Source organism: Pelodiscus sinensis, chromosome Z, assembly GCF_052426305.1.
Source record: "Pelodiscus sinensis isolate ZL-2025 chromosome Z, ASM5242630v1, whole genome shotgun sequence".
Classification (NCBI taxonomy): domain Eukaryota; kingdom Metazoa; phylum Chordata; order Testudines; family Trionychidae; genus Pelodiscus; species Pelodiscus sinensis.
The window spans coordinates 29,520,356-29,537,108 of record NC_143085.1 but is presented as its reverse complement, the minus strand read 5'-3'; the positions used below and the strand labels follow the sequence as shown (position 1 = coordinate 29,537,108).

The 16,753-nt window shown below is 42.2% G+C and overlaps 1 protein-coding gene across 11 annotated transcripts in view; it reads right to left on the bottom strand.

The window, feature by feature from the left end:
• PITPNM2 (phosphatidylinositol transfer protein membrane associated 2) overlaps window positions 1-16,753 on the bottom strand; it is a 264,295-nt gene that overhangs the window by 71,307 nt on the left and 176,235 nt on the right. For 10 of the 11 annotated variants that reach the window (XM_075898565.2, XM_075898562.2, XM_075898568.2 and 7 more), the window contains exons 4-6: window positions 14,081-14,295; window positions 10,479-10,600; window positions 8,784-9,017 (exon numbers count right to left, since the gene is read on the bottom strand). In XM_075898565.2, the coding sequence (XP_075754680.1) occupies window positions 8,784-9,017; window positions 10,479-10,600; window positions 14,081-14,295 (571 nt within the window). Of the gene's footprint in view, window positions 1-8,783; window positions 9,018-10,478; window positions 10,601-14,080; window positions 14,296-16,753 lie in introns of those variants that run through there. The other variant, XM_075898573.2, reaches the window with a different exon arrangement.

Below are 16,753 nucleotides of genomic sequence, written 5' to 3'. Positions count from 1 at the left end.
ACTTATAATATATATATATATATTGAACCAAGTTTCTTTATTTCTTTTCTCTTTCTCCTATAAATAAGCCAGTGCGTGTCAAGCTTCTGACTTGAACCCGTGCTGCTGTACCCGAACCAAACACAAACAAAAGAACTTCAGCCAGTCAAAAGGGACAGGTATAGGAAGAGCTTGGGCGTTTTGGATCGTGTCGCTTCCAGGGGACAGATCCATTGGGGCACCTCTCAGCCTCCCCAGGCTGCCCGCTGCGAAGGGATTTCTGTATCCTAGCAGCTAAAATCTGAGGTGTTATAAGCTTTCCCTATGAACTCACTGGGGCGCCTGTCAACCTCCTCCAGGTTGCCCGCTGCAAGGGACCCCGGTCTCAGCAGTTGAAGTCTCGGGTGTATAGCGCACACACACACCGGGGCGTCTGAGAGCCTGTTGGCTGCCCTCTGCGACGGGACCCCGGTTCTAGCCTCTTAGGCTGCCCACTGCAATGAGACTTTGTGTCTCAGCAGTTGAAGACTTGGGTGTAACACACATGCACACACTGCCCTGACCATTTCAACTGACAACAGCATTCCTCTTCCAAGAGAGGAATGCAAATGCAACAGACCGAAATTGTAAATGAAGCGTGGATTTGAATTTCCCGCGCTTCATTTGCATAATTGTGGCCAGCTGCTTTTTTGAAATACCCTATTTCGAGATTAAAAACACTATTCAGAGGCGGTTATTTCGAGAAAAAACCCTTCTTTTGAAATAACCCTTAAACCAAGGAGTAAGGGTTATTTCAAAAAAAGGATTTTTTCTCGAAATAACTGCATCTAAACAGCATTTTTTATCTCGAAATAGGGTATTTCGAAAAAGAGAGAGAGAGAGAGACTGACTCTAAGGAGACTGCCACAGGAGTACTTACTTACCCTCTAAGAAATCCTACAAACTGTTACCAATGCTAAGGAAATATATTTTAAAAAGGGAGACTACTTCCCACGTAGTAAGTATTGCTTCCAGAGTTGTTAAGCAAGCTTACTGATCTCCCACAATACCCAACTTTTAATTTCCACTCTTTAGTCAATTTTCTGTCTCTCCTTCAAAGACTTCTCCTATTTTATGGAACTTAAATCACTTCACATTAGGGTATCAATTAATCACAGGTAATTTGTGTGATCAATAAACATCTTAATTGTGATTAATTACACTGTTAAACAGTAAAACACCAATTACAATTTAGTAAATATTTTGCGTGTTTTTCTATTTTTTCCATATTGATTTCAATTATAATAGAATACTAAGTTTACAGTGCTCACTTTGTATTATTTTTTATTTTAAATACATGCATTGTACATTTAAATAGATTTTATTTTAATTCACCTCATACAAGTACTCTACTGCAATGTCTCTATCATGAAAGATTTCAAAGGTAGTTGTGTTAATTGGTTTCGGCAAAAACAACAAGGAGTCTGATGGCACCTTAAAGACTGGCCATTTTATTAAGGCATATGCTTGCATGAGTTGTAGCTCACTTCACACATTTGATGAAGTAAGTTGCAAATCACAAAAGCTTATGCCATAATAAAACTACTAGTTTTTAAGGTGCAACTGGACTCCTTGTTGATTCGACCGTAAAAGTGTAATTATAAATGTAGGGATTTTTGGTTACCTAACTACACTCAAAAATAAGGCAATGAGCCTACAAGTCCACTCAATCTTACTTCTTGTTCTACCAATCACTAAGGCAAACAAGTTTGTTTACACTGATGGAGATACTGTTGCCTGCTTTTTATTTATAACTAGCATTACCCCATACTGTTGAGATGGTAGACGTACATGTGGACTCCTCCCTCCCCACTGTTCCTGGGGGCAGGGAGGCTTGGGCGGCACGGCTGCTTCCCTTCCCACTGCTCTGGGCCAGGGAGACTGGAGCCACGTAGCCTCCTCCCTCCTTGCTGCTCCTGGGGTCGGGGAGGCTTAGTCCTGCTCAGGCTGTGGGGCCTCCTCCCTCCTGGCTGCTCCCTGGGGTAGGGAGACTCAGGCCATGCAGCCGCTTCACTCCTTGCTGCTCCAGGGATGCTGGAGTGTACACACACTCTGGGCACACGTCGCTGCCTCCCTCTGCGCAGCTCCCAGGGGCAGTGAGCTTTGGGGGCTATGTACCCTATTCCCTCCCCATTGGGCTGGGGATCCTGGGATGAGGGGGGGCATGCACGTGCTCTTCCCCTCTCCATGGTGAGAGGGAACGGGTGCAGTGCTCATATTCCTCCCCTTCCTGTGGTGGGGACAGGGCCTCAGCAGAGCGGACGGGGCTGTAGGTGAGGTTGGGGCCTGCCTCCTCCTAGAAACTTCTCAAGTCTTCTCAAATGTTCTCTGTGACAGACAGCATGATGGACACTCTCCTTTTATAATAGTATAGATGTCACCAGAAAGTGAGAACAGGAATTTGAACGGCACTTTAGTAGCCAGTGTCGAAAGGACACTGTCTCAACGACCTAATCACTTGCATCCTACTCCAGAAGACTTTCAAATCTGCACTTGAAAGGGATCCTCTGAACTGTCATTCATGCTAAAATTCGACACTCACCGCGGGGGGCTCAACAAAGACACCAACTACCTTACCCATTACAAAGATAGCTTCCCCAATTATCACCTCTAATACCATTAGCTCACAGACATCTACCTTTCCCCACCTCTAATATCATTAACTCACAGACATTTACCTTCCTTCTTTCCCCCTCCCCCCCCGCATCCCTCTTCTGTTCTGAAATGTGATTTGTCCTTTTCATATGTGTTCATTTTTTTTAATTGTATCCTTTGGTATATATGGTTGTGACTATTTTCTTCCACTATTTGATCTGAGAAAGTGGGTCTGGCCCACGAAAGCTCATCATCTAATAAACCATCTTGTTAGTCTTTAAAGTGCTACATAGTCCTGTATTTTATTTCAGCTACACCAGACTAACACGGCTACATTTCTATCATTTATCTTGTTTGGTATGGACAGGAGTTTGTGTAATGAGTGGGTTCGTGGTCAGTAGACTGGGCTTTGCAAGACGTGTATTGGTCTCATGTGTAGTCGAGCATGGGGTACTACGAATGTTGCCACTGCCATGTGTCCCAATATTTTCAGGCATAGTCATTCTGGTATGACTGGACTGTTCTGTGCTGTTGCTATCAGGTCCTTGATGGTCACCCAACTGTGGTGAGGTAAGTAAGCTTTGGCTTTCATGCAATCCAGATGTGCCCCTAGAACTCCAGTGCTTGTGTTGGGGTCAAAGTGCAGTCTGTTGTGTTTATTTTTAAAGTGAGATTTTCAAAGAGTGTTTTCACCACTGTGATAGCATGCAGTGCGTTGTCTTCTGTGCGGCTCGCTATAAGACAATCGTCCAGATATGGGAATACTGAAATCTTGTTTTTGTGTAGTTGTGTGGTGACCACTGCCAGTACCTCCGAGAATACTCTTGGGGCTGTTGAGAGTCCAAATGGTAGCACTCTGTACTGGAAGTGTCTGTTCTTTATTGTAAAGCGTAGAAACCTCCTATGTGCCGGGTGTATAGATTTATGGAAATAAGCATCCTAAAGGTCGAGAGTAGACAGCCATGCTCCTTTTTCCAAGGCAGGTATGATGGTTACAAGGGTGACCATCTTGAAATGTTGATATTTGACAAAACGGTTGAGCTTGCGTAGGTCTAATATTGGTCTCCAACCACCTGACTTTTCGGTGGTGAGGAAATAGTAAGAATAGAATCCCCTGCCCCTCTGTTGTTCTGGTACCTCCTCTCTGGCACCGAGGCTGAGTAGGTGTTCTGCCTCTTATAGAAGCAATATCTCATGAGAGGAGTCCGTGAAAAGGGATGGGAAAGGGGGGCGGAGGTATAAACAGAATGCAGTAGCCTGTTTTCACGATTTCCAGCACCCACCTGTCGGTGGTAATGGTCGACCGTGTTGTATAAAAGTCGGCTAGTCTGTTGCCAAATACTGAGGATGAAGTGGATTGCTGCCTCGGGAATTTTGGGGTTGTCAGACCCACGACCAGGGCTTCAAAACTTTGCCTGGATACTGATGGATGTTGAGCGGAGGCTTGGTAGGGGGGCTGTCTCTGCCTGTTTTGTTTTGGATGTCGTCTATTGTCATAGATGTTGATTAAATGATATGTGTCTGTATCTTTGTTGGAATGACCTGTTTTGCTTTCTTCTTGTAATAGGCACCTGAATGCCTAAGGTTCTGAGGGTAGCTCTTGAGTCCTTCAAGATATGCAGAGGTATTTGTGGACTTTGAGAAAAGCTTCGTACCTTCAAATGGGAGGTCTTCTATAGTAGATTGAACTTCTATGGGAAATCCCCAAAAGCTGAAGCCATTAGGCTCATCTCATTACCACAGCTGCAGCGAGTGATCTGGTTACTGTGTCCGCTAAGTTGAGGCAGCCTGCAGGGTAGTACAGGATATTAATGTGCCTTTAATGTTTGTTTTAAACTGATCTCTCTTATTGTCCGACATTGGGTCAATAAAAGCTGATAATTGGTCTAAGATCTGGTGGGTGTATTTTGCTAATAATGTGGTATAGTTAGCAATTCTCATTTGTAGGCTTGCAGAGGAATATGCCTTTTCCCCCATTGCATCTTGTCTCTTCCAGTCCTTATCGTATGGAGTTATTCGTGTTGCTTGTTGTTTTCCCCTCTGGTTCACAGCTTCTACCACAAGGGAATCTGGTACCAGGTGTGAAAAAAGAAATTCTGCCCCTTTGGGAGAGACATAGTATTTTCTGTCTACAGAAATGGGAGTGGCTGTGGCCGGTTTGAGCCATATATTTTTGGCAGGGCTCATTATTGCCTCATTCATGGGGATGACCAGCTTTGTGACAGAAGATGTTTGTAAAATGTTTATAAGCTTGTGCTGTGTCTGTGGCACATCAGAGAGAGATCTCCAAGGTGTCAGTGACTCTCTTAAAGAGGTCCTGAAACGACCTAAAGTCATCACTCATAATTGGTGGCAGGATTACGATGGTATCCTCTGGGGATGTGGAGGAATTCTGCCTGGGTGGAGAAGGGGAAGATCACTGTTCTTCCCCCATATAGTCCACCTCCTGTTCCTCTGAGTCTGAGCTGTATTGTTCTACAGTATGGCTGTTAGGTGCCTGTGACCTTGATGTTTGGCTCTTTTGCTGTGATTGGGCAGATTGTTGTTGCCTATAAGCTGCTGAGGGGTTCCAATATGGCCAGTTAGGCATAAACTGGGTTGGGAAGCACTGTGGTAGCTGCCATTGCTGGCTGTACTACTGTGCTCTTTGAGTAGTGCGTCACTTTAATCGCGACGGTTTGTAAGACATCTCCTCATTGACACTGAGTGACGAAGCAATACAGCTGGCCAGTGTAATTGAAAGGTTGCACCGTGAGGCATTCAGGGTACCGCTGGTGCTGAGGAGAGGCGACTCCGGTATGGAGCTGGCTGACAGCTCCACTGAAGTTATAAATTGTGATAGCAGCTGTGGAGCTGGGGGAGGCGGGAGGCAGGAGGCTTGTGGAGTGCAGAGTGGTGTTATCGCAAACGCCAGCTGTTTGTTATGTGGGAGTGATGCTGGGTACGCTTACAGTGTCGGAGGTGCTGCTTTCGTTGATTTACTCGCACTCAGTGCCCATCTATAAAAAGGGAAATAAGAACAACCCAGGAAACTACAGACCAGTTAGTTTAACTTCTGTGCCAGGGAAGATAATGGAGCAAGTAATTAAGGAAATCATCTGCAAACACTTGGAAGTCGGTAAGGTGATAGGGAACAGCCAGCATGGATTTGTAAAGATCATCATGTCAAACCAATCTGATAGCTTTCTTTGATAGGATAATGATTGTGGATAAGGGAGAAGTGTGGATGTGGTATACCTAAACTTTAGTAAGGCGTTTGATATGGTCTTGCATGATATTCTTATAAATAAACTAGGCAAATACAACTTAGATGGGGCTACTATAAGGTGGATGCATAACTGGCTGGATAACCGTACTCAGAGAGTAGTTATTAATGGCTCTCAATCTTGCTAGAAAGGTGTAACAAGTGGGGTTCCGCAAGGGTGTGTTTTGGGACCGGCGCTGTTCAATATCTTCATCAACGATTTAGATATTGGCATTGAAAGTACACTTATTAAGTTTGCAGATGATATCAAGCTGGGAGGGATTGCAACTGCTTTGGAGCATAGGGTCATGATTCAAAATGACCTGGACAAATTGGAGAAATGGTCTAAGGTAAACAGAATGAAGTTTAATAAAGACAAATGCAAAGTGCTCCACTTACGAAGGAACAATCAGTTTCACACATACAGAATGGGAAGCGACTGTCTAGGAAGGAGTACGGCACAAAGCGATCTAGAGGTTATAGTGGACCACAAGCTAAATATGAGTCAAGTGTGATACTGTTGAAGAAAAAGCAAACATGATTCTGGAATGCATTAATAGGAGTGTTGTAAGCAACACACTAGAAGTCATTCTTCTGCTCTACTCTGCACTGGTTAGGCCTCAGTTGGAGTATTGTGTTCAGTTCTGGGCATCGCATTTCAAGAAAGACGTGGAGAAACTGTAGAGGGTCCAGAGAAGAGCAACAAGAATGATTAAAAGTCTAGCGAACATGACCTATGAATGAAGGCTGAAAGAATTGGGTTTGTTTAGTTAGAAAAGAGAATACTGGGGGGGGGGGGGGGGGAGGGAACGACATGATAGCAGTTTTCAGGTATCTAAAAGGGTGTCATAAAGAGGAGGGAGAAAACGTGTTCATCTTGGCCTCTGAGGATAGAACAAGAAGCAATGGGCTTAAACTGCAGCAAGGGAGGTTTAGGTTGAACATTAGGAAAAAGTTCCTAACTGTCAGGGTGGTTAAACACTGGAATAAATTGCCTAGGGAGGTTGTGAAATCTCCATCTGTGGAGATATTTAAGAATAGATTAGATAAAATGTCTTTCAGGGATGATCTAGACAGTATTTGGTCCTGCCATGGGGCAAGGGACTGGACTCGATGACCTCTCGAGGTCCCTTCCAGTCCTAGTGTTCTATGATTCTGTGATTCTGCGAGTGGTGTCTGTTTGGCATAGAAGACAGTACCGTAGCCGTTTGGCTCGGTGTCACTGCTGAGGCTTTGCGCTTTGCCTCTGGCGGTTTATGGAAGGAATACTGTGGGTGTTTAGAGTCCTGGCTTTTCTCCTTGCTGGTCCCTGCTGTCTGTTGTTTATCACAACCCATTTGCAGGGTTGCCGGTGCAGCTTTTTTGTGGGAAGCACACTTCCTCAATGGGGAGTCAGTCCCAGAGGAGGAATGGGACTGTTTCTTGTTTTCGTTTTCATGGTCCTTAGGACTCGATCCTGTATGCGCCATTAACTCCGACTCCATCCCAGGTGATATTTGTCTGGAGGGAGTAGATTGCTCTAAGTCAGACGCTTACCGAGCCTTTTTCTCCATTTGCAGCAGTTTAAGCTGTAGCTCCCTCAATTTCCTGGATCAGTCTGTGAACATTTGGCAGTGTGGGCAATGCTCTGTAAAGTGGTGTTCGTCCAGACAATGAACACACTCTGCGTGCCCATCAGAAACTGAAAAGGATAGCTTGCGACTCGTACACCTTTTAAATCCAGACGAGCCTGGAATAGCCTAGGGAGTTGGCACTGTGTGGGCTTAGTACGCGGCTTCTCACGCTTATCCGGCGATGCGTCTTTTTGTTTGTTTGTTTGAATAAAGAAAGTAAAGGGTCAGAAGAGTTAGGCTAAATCAACTAGGCGGGATTTCTGAGGCAAATTCTAGGTAGGTAGAAAGGTAAGATGCGGATGAAGGGAGACTGCTGACCAGTGAACACAGCAGAAGAGAAGGAACTTGGGGGAAGGGGGGAGGACGTGCATGTACAACAGATTCCTCAGGACACACACACAGGCTCCCTGAGCGCGTGGCCGGCCACAGGCACTGCTGTCACAAATCTCCGACCTCGAGCTCAATGGCACTGAAGCACCTAAGGTGGAGCACCTACAGGAACACTCCACAAAGAACAACCCTGGGCATAGATGCTGAAACAATGTGTGCAGCACCCCTTGGCTTGAAGTGGTTTGCATTATATTCAGTGTTTACAGTTTGGCTCAATGACTCTCAGCACTCCCACTATACAAATTGTTCTAGCCCTCCTAGCCTCAGGCCTTTTTGAATTGCTGGGCCCTGAGGAAGTTTACAGGGCAGGTCTCTCTCATTCAGAAGGGAAGCGGGGGAGAGAGAGAGAGAGAGAGCAGCTCTGGAATGTGGGACAGGTTAGAGAACCCCACTTCTACTGAACCCTGTGGCAGATCCTTTTGCAAAGTCCATTTACTTGGATTTGGGAGGCGGCTGAAGACTTGGCCCATTAAAGGAAAATGAATAGACCTTTGAAAGCATTAGCTAGGTTTTTGACAAATGCATCCGTTTTTCAGAGGATTAAGATCCTGCCCACTCTGGGTTTGAAACAGAATATAGGTATGGCCAAACATGGTTACGGTCTACATGAAATCTAACGGCAAACAACAGGAGTGATGCTGACTACTCTGGGCAGTCCCCACAGCCATCCTCCATGGCACTGTCAAAATCAAACCTGAGAATCTCCTTTTGGGCATCACTTATGTTCTATGCACAGGATTCTGTGCCAAGTGTTAATATGAGTAGCCTAGTGTCCTCTTAAGGCATCCACACATGAAAAACTAATCACACCCTGTTTATGTAACATGCATGCTGCTGCATTCTGAGTCAGAAATGCTAAAAACAATGTAAACATTTTGACAGTAAGTACAAATTTCTTTGACAGTAAGACTACAGATCCTCACCAACATCATGGATAAATCTCTCGATTTTAGACTGCATCCCCCAGTATCTGAACTCCACTTTGCATAGTTTATATGCACACATGATTGGATATTTTCCAGGGTTGTTCTTGTACCCCTCAATCCAGTCCTCTGACAATGGCCCTCTTTTAGTCTTCACAGATTTATAAAGCTTTGGATCCTCTTCTGACTTGTATTCATGTGGTGGAATAGGGTCTTTAACAATATCAATAGGATCTAAAGGCGGAAAACAAACAGATTTTTTAAAAGTTCTCTCTTTTTGCCTAACTGTAAAACAATACTTTTAAATGAAAAATTACAGCAATTTAGCTTCTTTGTATTTGCACTTTAACAACTGACATTTAAACTGTTTATACAATGCTGCCAGACAATGATGCTGACAATGTCAGGAGAATTCATATGCACAGTCTTGGCTAATGGGTACTTTTGCCCAATGATTCTGTAAATCCAGGATATTTTGGCAGATTTATCCATCTTTTCAGCTGTAAAAAGGATTTTGTACATTCCACCCTTTAGCTCCTCTCATACCATAGCAATTCCTTTGCTTTGTCTAAATTCAGAGGCTTATAATACAATTATCCTTTTTTAATAATACAAACCAGAGACTAGCCACTGAATACAGTACCTTTGCAGTATATATCAGTGATGTTACTGGTTTACTTCACATTTACTGATGTAGTGCTATAACAATATGTAATCTTAATTTTCTCTCTTTGAAGTCTAAAAATGATTCAATGAACAATTTTGTTATAAGAAGCACAAAGCAATGGTAGCAGAACTAATGAATATATCTTAAAAGGACTTTAAATAATCCTGATAATGGAAAACATTGTTAAAGACATCTAAACTTCGATCTGAAGCTGTTACATCTCAGTTATTCCTTCAGAATTGGCAGGACTTTCAGTAAATTTTGTATGAAAGAACATGACGCAAATCATTCTTAAATAGAGTCAGATTAGTACACAAAGGTCGATCGGGCAGGTTAGACATTTAGTGATGTGAACATTCTAATCCAGGTTCAAAATAACACAAAAATTCAAGCCTACAGAAATTAAACACAGTAAAATTACATCTCTGGTACTACCATTGCCTGTTGACAGACACGATTTCAGGAGTGGCTAAGAAAAAAGGTACAGCAACCACTAGGTGTCCTCCTTTGCATCACTAGGATACTGTGTTTGCTAATCTCACAGTTCCGACCTAAAAGAAGGCCAGGCAGAACTCAAATCAATCCATGAGAGTCTCAACAGTTTCATTAGTAAGCGGTGCTTTAATGATGTGCAACTATAATAGCTAGCACTAACTCCAACACAATGGGGCTACTGCTCAAGCCAGAGGGACCAGCCAGTAGGAAATAAAAACAACAGCAATCAGGGTGACACTTGCCATTTTCGGCCTTTTCATAAAATGCCACCCTTTGCCTTCCTCTCGTTAAAGTCTCATCATTTGTAAGGCTCATTAAACTGTTCAGCAAAAAAGGATGCAAATGTGAATTTAATGCTAAAATATTAGCCAGTGCTGAGATGACATTGGGGATTTTTATGTTTTGAAAATATATATAGGAACAATGTTTTCCCATACAAAGAAAATATATTTCTTCCCCTAAAAAAAATCACTGTGTTGCAATCAATAGGCAGGATAGAAGAAAACAAAGTGAAGCGAAAAAGTGATATTCACCAAGAATTGTCTGTCTTTTTTCTGCAGGAGAAAGGTTGAATACATTGACATGATCTCCTGGATCAGCTTTATAATATGTTTCAATATCAATAGAGAATTTCTCCACAAAGGGACACGTATACCTGGAAGAGAAGAGTAATGAAGCTTAGACTAAAACCTATTAGATTTGATGGAGTAGAGGAGTGCTTTCATAACAGATACCTACTAACTGGCTGCGAATCCAGGCCATTTCCCTCTCATGTTTTGCTTTAAATATAATTTAAAATGCAACCTGCATATATGAAAAAGGAGCCGGAGATTTTGCTTTGTACACATTTTGTTCTTAAGGTCAGAACATGGCCTAAGGAGACGGCTTCTATGGTTCTGCTACAGTAGAACTCCAAGATCACAGATTGTCTCCGATATTATGCTAAACGTGACTATGCTCAGCACAAGAGCTATGTAAATTCCACCTGACACAGGGGTCAGCTTCCCTGTGCAGCTAGCTGGGGCGTGGAACCTACATGGCCAAGACAATGTTGCGTCCCAAGTCACTGACAAATAGTCACAGCAGGAGAGAGACTATTTCAGAAATGAATAATCTCACTTTCCATCACAAAGGCAGTCAACAAACATTTGCCCTTTAACACAATTTTATTTCTCCTCCTCCCCCTCCAAACAGGAATAAATGCTATACAGTGAGATATTATGTTGTCTAATTTAAGGTTTTATACTGCTGCTCATCATCCTACTATCTGAATACCTTCCATATGAATGAATGGCAATGGCAAAGTGGCTAGGGGTGGCCCATGTAGTCTTGGGCTCTCTTTCCTTTTTTGGGACAAAAAACTCTACTTGGAGTATGTTTACTTCTTTCTTTAAAAAAAAAAAAAATAATTATAATTATAATACTTGCAGCATGTAAATATCTGAGAACCACTAGAGTATCTCTTATTTGATTGGAAAAACTTAAACAACGAACAGTCTTGTAGCATTTTAGAGATTAACAAAACATGTAGATGGTGTCATGAGCTTCTGTGGGCACAACCCACTTCTTCAGATGAATGGAGTTATTAAAGGTCCAATTTCTAAATAAACAGGGAATGGGGGAGGGGTGAGGAAAAAAAGGGGGAAAGATATAGTCAATTACAGTGTCAATGCTGCATGTCAATAGAGAAGGTGCTAATTCTTCTTAAATACCCATTGTTTGGTTTTTTATGTCATCAGGATGTGGAATGTAGTGGGCCATCCAGCCAATGTCTTTATTCATACTTCTGTTATAGAAATCAAACTTGTAAATGAAGTTAAGTTCTAAGGCTGCCCTGTGAAGTTGGCTTGTAGAATTGGCCAGAAACAAAACAGTGACTTTGAGATCCATTAATTTGTACCCAGGCAAGTTAAGATGCTCCCCAACAGGTTTTTGTGAATTGTCCTTTTGGATATTTGTGTATTAATTAATTCTCTCTCATAGAGACTGTCCAGTTTGGCCAATATACATTGGCAGAGGGGCATTGCTGGTATTTGATGTCATAGATCACATTAGATGATGTGCAGTTAAATGAACCTCTGAGGTGGTGGTTTAGTCTTGTGATGATATCGCTTATTATAGATGTGCGGAAAGAGTTGGCACCGGGGTCGATTGCAGGGGTGGGTTCCTGGATGAGTATGATGGAGGTGTGTGGCATGGTTACTGGAAATAATTTGTTTGAAGTTAGGGGTTGTCTGTAGGTAAGGACTGGCCTGTCCCCAAGGCCTTTAAGAGCAAGGGGTCGTTTTCCAGAACAGGCTGTAGATTACATCCTCTTCCCGACTTACGAACCAGTTACGGACCAAGCAATTGGTCGTAACTTGGTTTGTTCATAAGTCGGACCCTATAGAGTTGCATGTGACTGCGCTGTTCATAAGCGCAGATCACGTTCATAAGTCGGGGCCTGCCGTTTACGACAGCTTCAGTCGTACCTGCTAATGGTCGTAAGTCAACCATTCGCAACTCAGGGACTATCTTGAAGTAGCTGATGTCTGGATACTCTTCTGGCTCTGTCAATCTGTTTTTTCACTTCTTCACGTGGGTATTTCAGTTTTAAGAATACTCTATATAGATTCTGTAGGTGTTTGTCTCTGTTTGTGGGACTGAAGCAAATCCAGTTGTATCTTAGGGGTTGGCTGTAAACAGTAGATTGAGAAATGGGTCTTGGATGGAAGCTAGAGGCATTAAGGTAAGTATTACAATCAGTAGATTTCTGGTGTAAGGTGGTAGAAATGTGTCCATCATATAATTATATTGTAAGTATCAAGGAAGTAGATCTCTGGTGTGGTGTGTTCCAGGCTGAGGTTGATGGTGGGGTGGAAGTTGTTGAAATCCCTGTGAAATTCTTCAAGGGTCTCTTTCCTATGGGTCCATATGATGAAGATATCATCAATGTAGCGTAAGCAGAATGAGGGTGCTAGGAGGTGAGAGCTGAGGAAACCTTATTCAAGGTCAGCTACAAAGACGTTGGCATATTGTGGGGCAATGCGGGTGCCTACAGCTGTGCTGCTGACTAGAAGATATAAATTGTCTCCAAATTGGAAATAGTCATGGGTGAGAACAAAGTCACAAAGCTCTGTAACCAGGTATGCAGTGGTGTCATCAGGGATGATGTTCCTGACAACCTGTAATCCATCTTTGTGTGGAATGTTTGCGTAAAGAGCGTAAAGAGCTTCTACATTCACAGTGGCCAGGATGGTGGCCAGGGAAGATTCCTGATACTCTATTTCCCTCAGGAAGTCGATGGTGTCTCGAAGATAGCTAGGTGTGCTGGCAGCATAGGGTTTGAGGAAAGAGTTGATATAGCCAGAGAATCCTGTTGTAAGTGTGCCAATGGTTGAGATGATGGGTCATCTGGGATTTCCAGGTTTGTGTATCTTGGGTGGCAAACTCCTGGTTGGGGATTAGGTGGTGTGTGTGTGTAGATTTGGTCCTAAATTGTATCTGGGAGTATCAAATCTCTTTCCCCCTTTTCGCACTTTCCAACCTAGAAAAGGGTTGGGATGAGAATCCAATTTCACTTTTACTAGACAGTGTTTGACATGGTGACCTTTCCATGTTCACATACATCTGCTATATATTTCAGAGAGTTTGTCTATTTGTTTAAGAATTCCTCCTAAACAGTTAGAACTAGGACCATCAAATTCAGTACAGAGCTTCCTCTTATAACTTAAAGCAAGGTAGGAGTTTGTTTGTGCCAGGAATGGAATTGTGTCAAACAAACAAAACAAACAAATGGCATGTGAAAGGAGCTGGTTGAGGGGGGACCCTACGACCTGTCTCGGACTGCCCTAGCCCTGAGCCTCCTACCCTTAGGGAGGGCAGAGTGTCTGAAATTACTCCTTCAATTCATACAAGGACATTGCTGGCTGTTTCCCTTTGTCAGGAAGTGAGGGGAAAGTTCAGTTTGCTTTATTCCAAAGTGAGGACTGAGTAAGGATTTCAGGACTAGGACCCAATGTTTCTCTAAAGAATATTCATGGAAACACAAGAGATGTCATTGTGATTCATGGCAAGTAAAGTGACATTTAGTTCCACTCGCTAATACATTTAAAAATCTAGGCAGGGTTAGATATATAGATATATAGAATGGTACCTTGTCCTTGTGTAAGGGTATGCATTCCACGACTCCTCTTCAACTCTTAAAGCTGCTTTTGGCAATATGGACCGAAACCAACTGGGTATATGCATACCAATATGATATACTTTATGAGTATACTGCCCAATGCCACCAGGACCATCTTTGTATGGCCTGTTTTCCAGGATCTCCACACCACTGCCTTCTCCACACGTCTCTTCTCTGCTCTTTTTCTGAAAAGACACCATTGTTTTAGCTTGTACACATTTTACATACCACATGCTCAAAGTATGTTAACACTAGAGATGGCATTTCCCCTATATGAACTGATATTCAACAATAATGATCAATCATCAAAATACAACTTCCTCACCGCAGAGCCACCTGATCTATGATTATTACATGCTGCTCCTTCCTCCCCGAAAGATTGTAAATGCAAGAGCCCTACTGGGTCATCTTATTTATCAACTGACCAAAGCAGATAGTATGTATGGTCTATTAAACACCAGCTCTGGATAAATGCCTACTGTAAGCCAACCTGGGAACTGTGAGAAAGTTAAATCAAAATCCAAATTCAAATGTCATAGGCAACTGCCCTATCTGAAACAGGCTGAACCAAAGATCTGCATTCAAGAACTCTGCAGTCTAGTTTCAGAACTGAATTGATCATAGCATACCACATAACGTTGTTCATTACCAGAAGTAGCAGCAGTGGGGTTTTGCCTACTTTGACATGTATTTTTGCAATGTTATCTCAATCAACAAATAAGCTGCAACATTGCGATGCAATATGTAGGCAGAAAATATAACATTTTGTGGCATTTTCCTCTAATGATCTGGCAAGAGATAACTCTTTAAGGACATCCTGAAGACTACACCCTGATAATAAATATATTAAATTCACCAGAATGAACACAGCACCTTCTGGCAAAGTCCATCTCAGCTTATGTTGAGAACTGTACCTTATTGGGAATCCTGACAGCATTCCTTTAATAAGAAAACCTAAGTTCAATGCTTGTAGAGCAAGACAGAGATGCCCAAAATGTTTGTGCAGTTCTAACACTCATACTGCAATGGGTAGGGTAATGCAGGGAATTCAGTCTCTCCAAACACTTGATTCATTTTTCTTTGGTTTATTTTTTTAAAGTGTATTGGAAAGGATATTACTTTAGAAATTAACAAATTAGAATGACTGGTACAAATTGACTGTAAAAGATATGGTAATAACGACCCATTCTCGCTGGCAGAAAAACAAATTGAAAGGAAACATGATTTAACAAAAAGTGATCAATAAAATGTAAAGGATTAGAATCTATAACTGAGGACAAGACAACAAGAAAATAAGAACTATTTACTTTCAAACCAATTCTCAAAGCATTTAAAATCTGTACAGACACACAAAAAACCCCTAAACATGTTTCGGGGTTTGTTTTTTGCAAATTGTGATAGGTAGTTGAGAAAAACACATTTTTAAAAGCATTTTTTGGAAGCATTGCTGTTCATTAAACACACATCCTCTTAAAACAAGTTACTCTCTTTCAGTGGTTATGTAAGCAGTGGCAAAGTCCTGTCCAAATATTTATGACAATAACATTAAATATTCTTGATGACCTGAACATTTTGTAATTCTGTAACATATCAAAGTAAAGGCAGTAACCCAGCAGGCATGGCAAATGTGTCAGACAAAATAATAGTAGAGCATCTGGTCTGAAGAGCTGATACAAATTATGGTGCTCAACAATTTCATTACATGGCATTAGTACATGGAAATCTGAAGCAACGGTTGAAACTAGGGATGTTAGGAAGCGTGTAATTCGGTAATCGTGTAGCTAACAATTTTTGTCGGATACACTATTAACTGATAAGTGGCTTTGCATTGAAAGAGCTTGAGAGCCAGTGCGCTAGCATGCTGGCTCACTCCCAGCTTGCGCCAAGTCCAAGCAAGCCAGGACTGAGCAAGTGTGCTTACGCGCTGCGCTGTCTTTCAAAATACTTTAAATGCAGAGTCATGGCGGGGAGGGGAAGGAAGGAGGGACTGTGTGTAGCCAATAGCGTTAACTGATAAGCATCTACTTATCATTTAATTGTTTTAACGGCTACATTATTACATCCTTAGTTGAAACAGGACGACATTTATAGTGCCAAATCACACCATATAAAATCCAGTAATGGCTGGCTTGAGACCTACTACTAGAGATAAAGTCTCCAAGAACTCAGAATCAGATAACAGCTTTCTACTTTGGGCTGAAACATGAAAAGGCCTGAACTCACTAAGTTCTCACTGAAATCAGCACCTTCGAATGATAGCATATCATTCATGTTAAATATCGTAAGCATTGTTCCTTGTTAACTATCCCTTGTTTTAATATATTTTCTTCAACACATATTTATAAAATCTAGGGTTTTTGTATTTGTGGTGTGTATCCACACACTACCTCAATATTTGTATTGCACATAAGAAATTTCAACCTGCCCAAGGACAAGCAGTGCACTGGAGGTGATTGAGAGGTCATCAAGTCTAGTCCACTACCCTCATAGCAGGACCAAGCACCATCTAGAAAAGATCATCCCTGATAGATGTGTATCTAACTTACTCTTAAATATCTCCACAGATGGGGATTCTACAACCTCCCTAAGCAATTTATTCCTGTGTTTAACCACCCTGACAGTTAGGAAGTTTTTCCTAATGTC